This window comes from Hydra vulgaris, chromosome 06 (assembly GCF_038396675.1).
Source record: "Hydra vulgaris chromosome 06, alternate assembly HydraT2T_AEP".
In the NCBI taxonomy this organism is placed as follows: Eukaryota; Metazoa; Cnidaria; class Hydrozoa; order Anthoathecata; family Hydridae; genus Hydra; species Hydra vulgaris.
In genome coordinates this window covers 13,962,501-13,980,000 of record NC_088925.1, presented here as the reverse complement: position 1 = coordinate 13,980,000, position 17,500 = coordinate 13,962,501, and the positions used below count along the sequence as shown (strand labels likewise).

At 28.1% G+C, this 17,500-nt stretch overlaps 2 protein-coding genes across 4 annotated transcripts in view; one reads left to right on the top strand and one right to left on the bottom strand.

Annotated features, from left to right (window-relative positions):
- Nucleotides 1-17,500, top strand: part of LOC100203025 (arginyl-tRNA--protein transferase 1) — a 49,241-nt gene that overhangs the window by 4,331 nt on the left and 27,410 nt on the right. For all 3 annotated transcript variants that reach the window (XM_065799277.1, XM_065799276.1, XM_065799278.1), the window contains one exon: nt 6,540-6,603. In XM_065799277.1, the coding sequence (XP_065655349.1) occupies nt 6,540-6,603 (64 nt within the window). The remainder of the gene's footprint in view (nt 1-6,539; nt 6,604-17,500) is intronic.
- Nucleotides 17,037-17,500, bottom strand: part of LOC136082061 (uncharacterized) — a 1,623-nt gene continuing 1,159 nt past the window's right edge. Inside the window, exon 3 of the mRNA XM_065800638.1 lies at nt 17,037-17,500. This exon is cut by the window's right edge and continues 26 nt beyond it. Coding sequence (XP_065656710.1) covers nt 17,037-17,500 — 464 coding nt within the window.

Sequence of the window (17,500 nt, the reverse complement as noted above, 5' to 3'; positions counted from 1 at the left end):
GCTTCAATCTCATTAAAAATCTTAAATATTTGAATAAGATCTCCTCTCTTCCTTCTTTCTGACAATGTTGTTAAACCAAATATCTGTAAACGGTCTTCATACAGCAAGCTTCTTAAGTTCTTTATCATCCTTGTCACTCTGTGTTGCACCCTTTCTAATATTTCAATGTCACCTTTGCAGTTTGGTGACCAAACTGGCGCTACAAATTCAATCAGAGGTCTAACAAAAGTAGTATATAGTTGCTTGAGAAGATGCTGATCCAAATGGACAAAAGTGTTTTTTATCATTCCCATTATTGCATTAGCTTTTGATGAACACGCTACTATGTGTTTCTTCCATTTCAGTGATGTATCAAAATTTACACCAAGATCACGTTCATGCGTAGAATTATTAATTTTTGACCCATTTACTGTGTAATTAAAATTTATATTGTTTTTTCCATATTGCATAACTACACATTTACTTTCATTCAGTTTGATTAACCATTTTTCTGACCAATCTTCTATAATATTTAAATCTCTTTGAACTAATTTGGCGTCCTCAATTGAATATACAGCTGATAAGATTTTAGTGTCGTCTGCATATATTTTCACCATATTTTTGATTTTTTCTGGCAAGTCATTTATGTATGCTATGAAAAGGAATGGCCCCAGAATGGATCCCTGTTGAACGCCACTTGATACTTTTTTCCATGTTGACACCGCTTCAACATGGAAAAAAGTATCACCCTGGACAACTCTTTGAATTCGATTATTCAGAAATGCCTCAATCCAGTTCAAAAATTTTCCTTTTATTCCATAAGCATTCAACTTTAATAAAAGTACACAATCTCCGTTTTACGAAGCCATGTTGGCATTTTGAGATTATATTATGGTTGTCAAAAAAATTTTGCATTTCATTTCTTATAACTCCTTCAAATACTTTACATGCTATTGATGTGATTGACACAGGTCTGTAGTTGGATGCGTTTAGCTTACATCCTTTTTTAAAAATTGAAGTCACATTTGCTGCGCGTCATTGTAGAGGAAGGTTACTTGTATTGTAAGATGATTTGTAGATTAATGTAAGTGGTAGTGCCAATGATTTTGCACAATGCTTTAGTAAAATAGGATGTAAATTATCCACACCACAAGCTTTGTCTTTAATTTTTCAAGACGATTCTGAATATCTATGTAGTCAATAAAATTATCGTTTAGATCAAGTGTGCAACTTATTAGTTTATCTGCTATTTCTGGCATAATGCTGCTTTTGTTTACAAAGGCGCTGTGAAACTGGTCGTTTAGAATATCTGCGATCTCACTTTGGTCATTTGTTACAGTACCATTAGAATTCAAAATGGCTTTTATTGATTGCTTACTATTCCTCTGACTGTTTACGTATTTAAAAATAAGTTTTGGATTAGATTTTGATTTTATAGTCAGGTTTCTTTCATAATCTTTTCTAGCTAATATGGCTTCTTTGGATACTAATTTTGTTATTGTTTTGTACGCATTGACTTGTACTGCATCTTTCCATTTGTTTGCTAGATTTATCTTAGATCTTTTTTCATTCTTACTAGTGCTCTAAGTTTATTACTAAACCATGGATTTCGTTTGTGTTTATGTTTTGCATTAACATCAATCTTTGGTATATATAAATTACTCAGATAGTTTATGTGTAATATAAAAGTATCATACATTTGTTGTGTTGTTAAATTGTGAAAACAGAAGCTCCAGTTGATCGAATTAACTTTTTTGTCTATTTTTGTGTAATCTCCTCTGGTGTAGTCAAATTTATATTTTGGTGATCTGCTTGTCTGGTTTAAGTCTAATTCAAGTTTAAATGTAAGTACTAAGTGCCCTTTGTTTGCACAACCCTGAATTTCATGTGATTGGAGCTCATATATTCTGTTACTATCTTTGGTAAAAATCAAGTCCAGTGTGTTCTTTACCTTTGTGTCTGACAGTTGAAAAGTTGGAAAGTTAACATGCTGAATTAAGAATTCGTCATTTATTATATCAATGAAAATGTGTTCTGTTGAAATTTCACTGCTATTTACGTTTTCAACATATCCATTATTCCAGGTAATGTTCGGAAAATTGAAATCTCCTAGTATTAGGATATCTGCATACATTTTAACATCTACTTTACTTTTGGCATTGTGTATAACTTGTCTAAAATCATTCATGTCTATTTGTTTGTTTGGTCTATATATACATCCAATGAGGTATTTAATATTCATAATTACAACGACTGCCCATATTTGTTCTATTTTGCTGTCCTGATTACCAATACTTATTTCATATGATGTGAGATTGTTTTCAATGTATAAGGCAACTCCACCACCTTTCCGTCCATCAGATCTATTTTTATTGTACACCCTGTAACCTTCTATCTGTACAATGGATGAGTTTTGAAACCATGTTTCAGTGATTCCAGCTAAACTAGCTTTTTTTAATTTACACAAGATTTTAAATTCTTCCTTTTTATTGCCAAGCAATGTTGCATTCGTGTATAAACATTGCAGATATTTGCTAGTACTGCTCAGTTTTTTTTCCATTCTCAACGTTACATTTAAACTTGACTAGTCTGGTTCCACGTATAGCATATCGAAAGGGATCATCTTGTCTTCTTGCTGCATTTGGTGTCTCTTAATTTTCTGAGCTCCATATTTTCATATTGCTCTGCTTGTGTCATATCTGTTGAAATATAAACTCCTTTGTACTGTGGGTTTGTTTTATCCCCAAGTTTCTTTGCCTTGGCTAATATTGGGTTTCTTTCTGACTCGTCACTTAGTATAACTAATATCTTTTCCTGGCGTGCTTTTGGTGGTTTGGTTTGTAGGCCTGCTGTTGAGCTTTTTTGAAAAAATTTCAGTCTTTTGACATGTACTGGGTTGGTGACTGCTCCTATATGATTTATTATTTGGCTAACTTGTTGCTCAGTTTCTGTTTGTTTTTCCTCATCAGTCCCATTCGATGTTGCTGGGATTCCTGATATGATTATATTTTTCTTTCTTTTATTTCTTTCTTTTTGTTCATTTATTGCTGCATTTACTAGGTGTATTTTCTTGTTCTTTACCATTGATGACCATGCAACTGGTTCGCTAATAACTGTCTTTTCAATTTGTGCTTGTTTTGTTTCATGTTTTGTCATTTGTGTTCTCAATTGTATGTTTTCATTTTTTAGTTGATTTATTTTCTTTTCATAATCTGATTTATACAAATCTAAAATACTTTTATTTGAGTTTTTCATTGTTTGTATTTCAGATGCATGCTCAGCTAGTGCTTTGTCTAACGTTGTCTTTGTGACGTAGCTTGCCAAAATTTGGTCAAGCATCGCTTTGGTGATGTTTGTCATTTTATTATTATTACAAGGGAATAAAAAGTCCAATATCCAATAATGTTTATGTAATATAAACTTTGATTCTGTGTTACCAGTTATTATTTGTTATTGTTTTTATTATTAAATTTCACAAAAAAACGACTGCCATCTTTAAAATCGGCAGAATATTATATATATTATATATATATATATATATATATATATATATATATATATATATATATTATATATATATATATATATATATATATATATATATATATATATATATATATATATATATATATATACATATATATATATATATATATATATAGTTCTATAAATTGTTGGCTTTGGGAGTACGTTAAGGTAAAAAATGATTCTTTTGCCAACATATATGTCACTTTTAATTACTTTTGACTTCCGTCCAACATTTCGGTGTTGTCAGAAAGTTAAAACCATTAATTTAATTACAAATTACTCGTTTTTTAAAAAAACAACAAAAGCGCAAGTTTAATTGACCAGAATGTTTTTATAAACATTCTGAATGTTTTTAATAATATAAACAATGTTTTTATTTTTATTTTTTTAAAAAAAAATATTTTTATTTTTTTTACTGTAAATCATGCACGGAGTGTTGCTACATCAACTTTCTTATAGCCTGACTTGCAACGGAGTGCTGCTACATCGACTGACAAATAGCCTGACTTGCAACAGAGTGCTGCTACATCAACTATCTTATCGTCTAACTCGCAAGGGAGTGCTGCTACATCGACTGAGGGTTTGATTGGGGCAGGCAGTCTATCAAGTAATAACAAAAAAAAATTCCGGTCTTGCATTTTAATTTTTACTTTTTGTCAACAAAATATGGGAAAACTTTCTGACAACCAGTTGTATATATATATATATATGTATATATATATATATATATATATATATATATATATATATATATATATATATATATATATATATATATATATATATATATATATATATATATATATATAATATATATATACCAGAGCTCACCCATACTCCCTTACACAGTCCCTATTTTAGTATAATATCATCAGTACGTATATAATGCTGCATTCATATATATATATATATATATATGTATGTATATATATATATATACATATATATATATATATATATATATATATATATATATATATATATATATATATATATTCAACCTCTTTGCTTCCAACGAGGCTGCAAGCAACCACTATTAGAGTTGGAAGTTACTGGAAGAGAAAATATAAAGTTCGTAGAACAAGATAACAATTGACAGATGGCTTATAAGATTGCAAATTATATGAATCAGGAAAGCAAGAAGAAGCAAGTGAGTTCCATAGAATTGATGTTCAAGAAAGAATGATATAGAACGATATAGTTGCTGGATTCAAATCTTGTTTCCCAACAAATGAGCGAATTCTTATGAATGTAAATGCCTAGGCCTAGCCTGTGACTATTGGAGTCTTTATGAATTTAAGGAAGATAATCATTAGCACTAAGATCACAAGATGAAACAGCAGAACTGAAATTAGTCTTACAAAGAGCAAGTAGGTCTGGCAAACTTTGCAGGAGATTTTTCAAAGACCACTAATATTAGTGAGTGATAGGTTTATAGAACTTGGTGATGACGATGGTTTTTTGTGATTTATAGTTTTTGGTACTTTAGTCATTTTTGAATTTGTTAAAGAACTTGACTCAAAGCACAAATTGTACTCAGTATACTATTTAATAGTCCATACAATTGCCTTATTACTATTAATAAATCCTAATCCGTAACAAAGGCCTCCAAATGTGGTCTTGACAATGCACACCAAAAGTACAAACAGGTAAACCATCCATATGCAACATGGCACTGTTAATACTCTGATATTTTACATCTGTTTGATGGAATCAGCCTCTCTGAGAGTTACCACAGAGTTCGGGAAACCTGACTACCAGCTGGCCTCAGAACCATAAAACTGAGTTTTAGAGCTATACGCTCATTAGGAGAAAATAGAATTAGTTGCCTAGTCATTCAGACCAAGGCAAAACCCATGCATTGAGTCAAGAAGATCCAGCATTCAGCATCTTAAACTGGAAACAATGTATTATTAGTACATCTGCGCCAGCCTAATAGATGAAGAAGTGGTACGAGGCTAGTCAACAAATAAAATCTATTTACCCCTTAAGTTGTGGCCTAGAAGGCCTTCTACAAGACAGTAGCCGAATGCATTTAACATCTGCTCAAGATGAATATTTTTATCAAGACACCATCTCTAGCCTTTACTAAACCAAGAGCTCCAAGGCATGGGGTGTTTTAAGTTAGAATTGACTTCTCCTAAAAATGGGTATCATATAATGAGAAAAAGTGTTGTGATTAGAGATAGCAGCTGCACAAGAAGGTGAAAACTAATAGTAGAATGAGGTTTGACTTGGAACAAATAATATTTTATTTCGAAGTAGTGTTAACTTGAAGCACCTTAGAGAATGATCAGAGGATTCAAACCTGGTTTCTGGACAAATAGGTGAATTGTTGGGTTAGTATATGCCCAAGTCAAAGATATGACTATTGGATTCTTTGCAAATCAAAGGATAGTAGCCATCAATGCTGATATCTCATAAGTTCTATGAGATTTCAGTATTGATGAACCAGACACTATTAATAAAAAAAAATATCCTGGCACTATTAAATTAAAAAAGCAAAAACACTATTATTATTGAAAAAATTTTACCTAGTGTTTTGAGTTTTAATTTTGTTTTATATAAATTCACTGCAGTCCTGGGTATCAAATGTAGTGAAGTTATATAAAATTTTTAAATGCAATAGTCATATTTATATAAAAAATGAAGTTCATTTAAAAATCCTTGAACAGCAGTTCTTTCAATTTTTTTGTTAAAAATCTAAAACAATCATATTTATTTAAAGTAATTATTTGTTAAATTTTTATATAAATTTGCTTTTTTTGAGAACCAGTTTGACACATTTTTGAAATAATGTGTTTTTGATAATATTTAAACATATCTAAAATAATTTTAAAAGCAATATTTAGAAATCCAGTACCATTTTAATAAATGGAGCATTAGGGGTTAAAGAACACAATTTAAAAAAAAAGATTTTTTAGAGCCATTTAAATAACAAGGCATATATACATTTATTTTACTTACTATAAAAGTAGTTATATACTTATTTTTAAAATTTTGTGTAAGTAAAGAATTAATAAATTTTACAGGTATGTGGGCTCATTATCTGCAGTGTCATGATTACATGGAGTTAATAGACAGAGGGTGGCGAAGGTATGTAACAGTTTTTAACTTTAATTAAAAAAAAAAAACGTTTGCTGCATTAAATTTCAATGAATTCGCTATTGTTTTATAGATTTTTTTTTGTGTGTATTTGTCCTAGCTTATGTATATACTGTTAGTATATATATATATATATATATATATATATATATATATATATATATATATATATATATATATATATATATATATATATATATATCAATCATCATCACCATCATTAGGTTCATCAGGAAGAATCAATTCTTCCTGATGAACCTATTGATGGTGAAACACAGTGTTAAAATAATCAAAAATTAGATAAATGTTTTTACTAATTTATATATATATATATATATATATATATATATATATATATATATATATATATATATATATATATATATATATATATATATATATTAGGGTGTCCCAAAAAACAACATTTTTGAAAAATATATGCAGAGACCCCCTTAATGTGTTCTATCTAATACAAAAACACTAGATTTAAAATTTTTTTGAATAAAAAATATTTAAAGGGGTTCCTCAAGACCCTCAAATATTTAATGGGTCCCTAATATTTTCAAAAAAAAAATTTTTTCAAAATATGTTTACCTGGTACTCAAATGAAGCAAAATTATATAAAAATTTCAAAAATAACATAGATTTCAAATATAGATTTGTTAATTTTGGTTTTATTACATGAAAATTTACGTTTTTTAACAAAAAACAAAAAAATGCATTTTTTATATATTTTTATGACAATTTTGATAAGTTAAAATTTTTCCAAATTAAATATTATTTTTGAAATTTTTATATAATTTTGCTTCATTTGAGTACCAGGTTGACATACTTTTGAAAAACTTTTTTTTGAAAATATTAGGGACTCATTAAATATTCGAGGGTCTTGAGGGACCCCTTAAAATATTTTTTATTCAAAAAAATTTCAAATCTAGTGTTTTTGTATTAGATAGAACACATTAAGGGGGTCTCTGCATATATTTTTCAAAAATGTTGTTTTTTGGGACACCCTAATATATATATATATATATATATATATATATATATATATATATATATATATATATATATATATATATATATATATATATATATATATATATATGTATATATATATCAAGTCTTCTCTTATCTTATATAACCACATATCTTCTCTTATCTTATATAACCACGCCCACAGTATTTTGTTTTGACAACTTGGTCTTGGCGCGAAAAAAAAGTCTTTATGCAATTTTCATTTTTATCAATAAGAATTTTTATTTGTACTATTAAGATATTAGTAAAGATAATTTATGTTTATAAATAAATGTCAAATAAACTTTACACCTTATTGAGTTGATATAAACTTAATAAAAACAAAAAATTTTAAAAACATTTGTGAAAAGAATTCTCTTAAAAAAATAACTTCTTCCTTTTTTTAAATTAAAAAAAGTTTTTTATTTGTTTTCACTTATTTTAATCTATGATGGAGAGAAATGGGAACAAAATATGGGTCTCGCAAAAGTATTTATTTCATTAATATAAACCACTTTTTTTTTATTTTTTTTTATTTAGATATTGATTAGAGAAATTAAAAAAACTTGTGCAAGACTAAGTTTGAGTTTCAGATTGACTTTTTTTTGCTTGCAAGATGCATTTGCTTATTTATTTTGGGTAACAGTTACTGATTTTTTTGAAGTGTGTAATATAACATTGAGATTGGTGAGATCTGTTGCAAGGACACATCCGTGACCAGTGCCATTAGTGCAGGTCTCACGCTCTCCGAAACGTCATTGGTGATTGCAGTGCATTCCTGAGGAGGGGGATCACCATTATCCACTACTTAGTTCTGATTGTTTATCATGGCACCACCATATTTTTACCTTTTGTACCCATATTATTTTACGCGTTAGTAGCTTTTTATTATATATTTATTTTATACACGATATTTAAATATTTTGCTGATACACAGGTAGTTGTCAGTTTCCTATTTTTTACTTTTTAGTACAATAATTATACGCGGTTTATAAACATTTTTTTCACATTTACATATCGACACTATAGCGTTGTGGTTAGTGCGTTGCGTCATAATCTGGAAATTCGTAGTTCGAACCTTGTAGATCACAAGTATATTTGTGATCTTTTTTTTTGTTTTTTTTTTGTTATTCACCTCTGAGAAGGCCACTACAGATGAGGAGGCTACTTAATAGTGGTTATAACCCTCTCTCAACTCTATAACTCCGAAACACGAACCTTGACAAACAAGGCCGCTGCGCGGAGAAACAAGTTGAGCACGGTACTACCAGGGACGTGGTGGGGATCGAACTCGGAACCTCTCACTTATAAAGCGAGCGCTTTACCACTACACCACTACCGCAAGGTGTGGTGTAGTGGTAAACCTTGTATCACTATCTACAAGGTTCGAACCTTGTATATCACAAATATACTTATATTGTATTTTGCCTGTACCATTATTTATTACCATCTTTTTATTTACTTATTTTATTTTATGATTTTATATTGTATGACATTTTTAGTCATGATAGCCATCAATACACCTAGGGATTTATACATACTTGTTCACTCATAGACCATTGTATTATCAATTGCTTAGGATGACTAGAGCGTGAGTTATTGTTCACCTTCTCCTTGCTGCCCTATTGTTTTATTCCTCCTACAAAACAGTCTTTGCATTCATTCATGATTCTTACCCAATGACATCATCTATAATCTACTTCTGTATTCACATCTCCCAGGTCTACGTAACTGGACGGCTCCATTGGTCGCTTTTTGCGATCATTGTATCAAATAAACAAAATCTTTTGTTTGAAATACTGTGTAATATAACATTAATTACATTATGGTTGGCAAAATTGTTTAAAAAATAAAAGCAATAAAAATAAAATAACAATATTGTTGTAACAATGATATAAAAGTCATTTTAAAAATAAACTAATAATTGCATAATAAACTGCAAGGCTTTATTAAGGCACAGTTATTACAGAAAAAATTAAAAAAGAGTGCTGATTGTAATGCAAATGTTTTTAATTAGATTGAACTAACTGATTGGTTTCTTAAATAAAAATTCGATTTCTTAAAAAAATCCTATTATGAAAGAATAAATTGATAATATTCTTGTAATAGGTATAAAATTAAATTTTGTATATAATAAGTAATTTATTTAATGAATAAAAAGATTTTTTGTGAAAACTCTAGTAAAAAGCTGTTTAAAGGAGCTGCATGCTTGACTCGCCATGTTCATTTTAAGAGAGCTTTTCTCCGCTCTCGCACTCATTTACTTCCGCCAAGGCCTGAGATGATAAGAAAAAAGTTCCTTTTTTAATAAATATTTCTATTTTACATTCCTTCAAAACTAAATTAAAATTTTTAAAATCATTTAGTTAAAAGTCTTTTCAAAAGACTTTTATTTAAATAAAAAATTTAAAGTAATAAGTTACTTTAAAAAAAAGTTCACAATTGCGGTTAACTGCTTTTTTTTACAACTTTATACTTTCTGAATAAATGTCACATCAATGATATTAAAAGATAATTTTTGTACGCAAAATGTGAACTGCTTAACTCTCCTTAACTAGGCCTGATGTATATATATCAGGGTGTAACTAGCCCTGTGGGGCCCCGTCAAACGCGGTATTCCCAAATGTTCATAAAATTAAAATTCCTAATTTGAAAGTGAAAAAATCCCATTCTCCAAATAAAGTTTGCCAAATTAAAGTTTAATAATAATTCTAAAAATTATTGAAAATTAATTACTATTAAAAACTAATAGAAAAATAACATAAAAAGTTATAATTTATTGTTTAAAACTTGAAATAAAATTACCACTGTTGTATTATTACGCGCTTCCATAACTGCAAAAAGGTCTTCTTGGAAAAAAACTTTTTGATAATTGGGATTTTCCGAAAATCCTTAAAATTGCACGGAAAAAAAATTTATTTCTCAAAATATGCAAATAATTTTTTGCATTGTGTTCCAACAACAGCAAATATTATAAAAAAAAAAAGTCAGCAAGAAATAAAGTACAATTTAAAAAATTGCAAATTTGTTTGGTGTAACACCCACAAATGCGATTTCTTTAAAAGTTTCGCCCTTTTCAGCTAAATAGCTAAATAAGTTAAATGTTTTTTGATTATAACAAACTGGTTCTAGAAATTTATTTAATGAGGAAATTAGATTTCTTTACTTTACTGGATGTTTATATTTAAAACATAAATTAAATACCTTTAATAACAAGAATGTTTTTTTTTTTATTACAACAAACTGGTACTAGAAATTTAAACAACAAGAAAACTAGATTTACTGCTTGCTTGAATTTAAAACATAAAAGAAAATTTTAATGTTTCAATGAACCATGGTCATAATAACATTTTTTGACCATGCATGAAAAAATAATAATAATTATTCTTCGTTGCCATGATAGCGTCAATCGCTTGCAATCTTTTGTAATTCTTTTGTAATTAAATGAAATTTGTTGTTGTTTTTGCTGAGACTTTGTAATTGTAACTTTATTTCGCTATGCGATTTATGTATAAAGAAAGTTAATATTAATTATAAAATCAAGCTCGCAATAAATGTGAAATATGAAATTTATGAGCTTGTGTTTACTGTTTTCAAAACTGTTTTCTTTTTTATTTTTCTATTTTTAAAACATTTCTTTTAATGACACAATTTATTACATGATGGATTAAGGGTTTGTCCATAAAGTACCTCAAACAGAATTTGAATAATAATTAAAAGTAGAAGGTCATAAGCTCTCTTCCGCAAATTTTCATTGAACATAAATCGCTATATTATTTTAAAAATCGCCCTTTAATGCCCACCGGTGAAAAAAGTATATATATTCAAAAGAATACTCTTAACATGAAAGTGGCAACGATATATTAGGATTAAAAGTAAATTAAATATATTATTCTTAATAATAATTAAATAATACACACTGACTATTTTATAATATAAAAATATATAATTCTAAATATATCTTTGGAAATCGGAGCTTAATTTGCCTGTCGTTGTGAAACCACTTAATTTTGTGTTGATTTCATATTCATCTTCAGCAAATGTTACAGACAGTATTTTGTTTTATTTTTGGCGCTGTCCAATCAATGTATGCAGCGCTAAAGTAAAGTAGAAGAAGAAAGAATATAAAAATTTTAATTTTTTATTTCTTATTTTAATCTCAGAGGGGGGGGGGGGGGAAGTATATTTGAGAAATTTTTGACTAATTCCTAATTTCATCAAAACGCTGTATCAAATTTATTTCTAGTTAACACCATTTATATATATATATATATATATATATATATATATATATATATATATATATATATATATATATATATATATATATACATATATATATATATATATATATATATATATATATATATATATATATATATATATATATATATATATATATATATATATATATATATATATATATATTTATTTTGTAGTTGAGTGAGACTTTTAATGTAAAAAAAAATCTCTTTTAACAATTTTGCTACCTTGACAATTAAGCTACATTTTATTGTCATCAAAAAGTTAAAACAATTAAATTAATGCAGATGTACATTAAGTTTTATCATTTTTTAAAAAACCGCAATGATAATGACTAGAAACCTTTATTTAATTAATTGTGTTTTTGTTTTTGTTTTTTAAAAACATTTTTTTTAAACATGCGCGGAGTGTTGCTACATTGACTATCTTATAGCCTGACTCGCAACAGAGTGCTGCTGCTAACTATCTAATAGCCTGACTTGCAAAACAGTGCTGCTACATTGACTGAGGGTTTGGTTAAGGCAGGCAGTCTATCATTTAAGAAAATGATATATAAAACTATCATTTAAGAAAAAAAAAAGGTCTGGTGCTCTCTTTAGTGCTCTCTTTAAACTCTCTTTAAAAAGTTTCTTCCATTTCTTCAAATTTATGGAAAAAAGTTTTCGACTTCCATGCAAGATTATATATATATATATATATATATATATATATATATATATATATATATATATATATATATATATATATATATATATATATATATATATATATATATATATATTAGGGTTATGACTTTTTCATGACCTCATGTTCCTGGGTCATAAATCAAAAAATATTTGCATACAAGTAATGAAAAAAACAATTTGATTTTCTTGTTGAAAAAGGTCACCCACAAACCAAAAATTTGAATTGACCATATATGCATGTACAGTCGCGATCAAAAGTTTGGAACATTTTAAAAAATGCAGAAAATTTAAAATATTTGTTGAAAAATACTTTTTTACATTGAAAAATTTGAGTATTATTATTATATACATGCAAAATGTTATGTTATTAACCACTAAATTAGTCATAGGTTGTTGTTATTTTAGTAAAAAATCAAATAATAATTATGAGAAAAACTAATGAATTAACAACAAAAAATCGTGCTCAGATTGTTATTCTATGTGAACAAGGATTGACCCTGACTTCTATTGCTGCACGTTTTAATGTAACACATAGCTGCATTATAAAAACATTAAACCAATATCAAGAAACTTGTAATTTTATAAGCAAAGCTAGAACTGGATGATCAAAGGTGACTACTCAAAGGGCAGATAACTGCATTCATCGTTATGCAAAAGCACATCCGTTTGCCAGTACTTCTGTAATTTCATCTTAGATATTCCCAAATAATGTTGCACCAAGTGTTGTTAAAATTAGAAGATATTTGTGCAAACAGTTTAACTTAAATAGCCATGTTTCGACAAAAAAACCTTGCCTTTCTCAAAAAAATATTAGAGACCATATTGCCTTCTGTCAAAAATACAAGAACTAGTCAGTGGAAGATTGGGAGGATGTAATATTAAGCAACAAATCACTAATTAAACAATTTGGTGATCATTCCACAAGCGTTAGACGCCCACCTTTACCCCCAGTATTTGCTTTCTACTGTAAATTGCCCTAAAATCATGTTATGGGGTGCCATTAAAGTAAATCAAAGTGGTGGTTTATGGTTTATGCCTTTTAACACCACAATTAACAGCCATATTTATCTTCAAATACTTAAAAAAAAACTTCAAATTTTCATGAATATCACAAATACCCACAATTTTCAGCATGATGGAGCACCCTTTCATAGGGCCAAGCTTCGAAGTAGTTGTTTACGTGAGAATAGGGTTGAGAACATTGGCCCCCGGCCTGGTAACTCACCCAACCTCAATCTTATTGGAAAAACTGAAATCATCTTAAAAATGTAGTTCAGAAACTAAGACCCTCATTTTCTGATGATTTACAAGAAAAAATTAGCCAGGTACGGAATCAACTTATGACTCTTAAATATTTGAGAAAGTTCATTCACTCTATGCCAACCCGCTTAGCTAATTGTTTAAATGCTAAAGGACATTATAGTAAATATTAACAAGTAAATATTCAGTTATTTTTAAGTAGTTATTTTTTAATTCTAATTTTTTTAATTAGAGAATTATAATGTTTCGGCTAAATTTTTTAAAAGTCAGCGTATATTATATACTCCCCAATCTACAGACTTGATAATTTATTCAAGCACATTTTATTCCTAAGAGTTTTAGTAAATGATGTCATTGATTTTTTTTTGTTTGCACAAGAGATCGATTAAACAAACAAAAGTCAATGGCGTCATGTACTAAAACTCTTAGGAATAAAATGCGCTTGAATAAATGATAAAGTCTGTAGATTGCAGCGTATATTACACTGACTTTAAAGTCTACAATAAAACGGAGAGGACAAGCTTCAACTAAAATTAAAAAGTTAGTTTTTCTTGGTATTCATTTATTATTTTGTTTTAATCAAAAAAATTAGGCCCAAACATTTTTTTTATCATTCTCTTTAATATGAACACAACATGTCTTGGAGGTTTGAGATCTCTTTAAGGCGATTTACAAATTGTTTGAATTCTTTTATTTGGAATTATCATGATTTTATCAGCGTTTTATGTCCAAACTAGAGCTTTAAATATTATAATTTTTTTCCATCAGATTATTTAAATATTTAAAGAAACTTTTTTTTATTATATATAATTTTCAAAACCTTTATCTTTGTTTTGAGTTAACATTTAATGTTCAATACTTTATAACTTTTAATTGTAAAATTGTAATCTATTAAAAAAAAAAAATTGATACAGACAAATTTTTTTCTTTATTAAGTTTCTATTAAGTTTTTATTAAATTGTTTTCCAAATCATCTGCAGCTTATTAGAATCCTCGCCCCGTTAATTAATTTTGAAGAAAATAAAAGTTTAAATGAAGAATCCTTTTTCCTATAAAAATTTTGTTTTTTTAATGTGTGTTAAATGTGCAGATTTAGCTAATTACCTAAGCACAATAATAATATAAATATTTTAATCGTGATATATATCAATATATATATATATATATATATATATATATATATATATATATATATATATATATATATATCGTGATATATATATATATATATATATATATATATATATATATATATATATATATGTATATATATATATACATATACATATATACATACATATATAAATATATATAAATATATATATATATATATATATATATATATATATATATAAATATATATATATATATATAAATATATATATATATATATAAATATATATATATATATAAATATATATATATATACATATATATATATATATAAAAATATATATGTATATAAATATATATATATATAAATATATATATATATATATATATATGTATATATGTATATATATATATATATATATATATATATATATATATATGAAATAACAATTGCTTTATTTGATTTTTGCTGATTTTCATGGTACCAGGCTTGGCAAATGATTCAGTCATTTTAAGCCATGTAGGCTTTTCCCAGATTTGTTAATTTGGCATCTTTGTTTAAATATTATGGTGTCCCAAAAAAAAAAAAAAGCTCTCTACTGATTCCCATTCTATGTGACCTAAATAAGTACTAAAAAAAATTTGATGGTTTTATTTTGACAGGAAGTGCTAGATGTAAAATCTGAGTTTTACTGTTTTAATGTTAAGCTAGCTTAACATTAATAGAAAACACATTTTAGAAAATTAAAACAAAACAATTAGATGCGTATAAATCATTTCCAACGGTTTTCTACTATTTAACTTGATAAACTATATTAATAAAAATACATGAAAACTAATATTTATTAGCAAATTTAAGATTTTATTGCGGTGAAACATTTCTTAACAATTTCTCATACAACTTTTTGAACAATTCTCAAGCTCCTTTTTAGTCATAGTCTTAGTCAAGTTTTTTCTAGACTTTTTAACTACAAAAAGTACATTTTGAAGGTGATCTTCATCTCTAGTAGCTGAAAGAAAATCTTTAATGAGCTTAATGTTTCTTTCTGCACCATCATTTACAACAGATATGTTTTTGATCCATGCAATAAAATCTAGCAACTGAGGATGGTTAAAAACATCTATAGTATTAAGACTATTATTAAGCCATTCTTTTATACTTGCTCTTAATATTTTAAAATGTTTGAAGAGAAGGTAGCTTTGCTCGGAAATCAACTCAGGTAGCTCTGTGGTCTCTCCAATTTGTACATTTGATGGTTTACAACGCTGAAATTCATTTGGCTCTTCAAACTCAATCAGAGCTAACAGCATTCTTAGCTTTGTTTCAGAAGGAACTTCTTTATCCCCAAAGGACAAAACACAGAGTTGCGGAGTTAAATACCACGTATGGCGTCCAATGCTGAGAAGCAAAGCATTTCCAATATTCTTACTAACTTTTCTCAATGCATAGGCTTCTGGATAGCTTTCAAATCATTGTAGGGAGCCAGAAATCCTAAAAAACTTTTTAAAAACCATGGAACATAGCAAATTGCAATAAACAAACTTGCATCCTTTAATTGCAGCACTTCTTTTTCTGTCAAGATATTACTGATATCTTTAGTCATATAAAGAGTCAGGATGTAGATCGCATCTGCTAAAAACCTTGCCTCATGGCAGGCACCAGATTGATGGAACTTAAAATCTTGTACTTCCACTCCAAGGAAGAAGGAGGCAAGCTTACAAACTATACCATAATCATTCTTTGAAAACACTATATCAGTAGTTGCATTAGTCAAAAATGTCTTAGCTTCCTCTGCAACAGTGCAAAGAACAAAGCCAATCTTCAGATCATCTCTTTGCCAGTCCAATTTACATAAATTTTTCACTTCATTCACTTTCTCACAGATTTCAGGCCACTTGTTCTTTAGCTTGACATAAAGAGCTCTTCTTGGACCTTTAGTTTTCTCACCAGTAAGGGCAGCCATATAGTGAGATACATGTACTTTATATATGTGTCTCCTACACATTATCCACAAAATTGGTAATTTCAAAATATCTGTAAGAATTTGGACTGCTCCATTTACTCCGCCTGTATTGCTTGCAGTTGTATCACAGCATATACCAATGATCTGTACATCCGTAATATTCTAAAAGGTCGTGCACTTGTTCTGCTTGGTCAACTCCCTTTGAAGAGGGACATTGAACAACACCTAAAAGATGGTCTTCCATGGTATCGTCATCCGGGGAACTCACTGAGACTGCAAGTCGCTCAATTTTTTGGATAATGTTGAGCCCAGTGGTAATTTGTTCCAACAGTTTGGTATCAAAATGAAGAATAAGCCGTCGGCCTTTAAGATGATTAGATATTGAAATCCACTCCGAGTCTCCTTCAAGTTCTACATATTTGAACTTTTTTCTATGAAGTGTGCTTCTTGAAAGCGGTATATCATTAATTTCTATACCTCCAGCTTTAAATACTTCACTTAAAATTGCCAGATGAGGTCGTACACCAACATTGAACCTTGTTGCTGGAACAGCAGTACATTCAATGAGCTTTTCAACATTCACTGCTA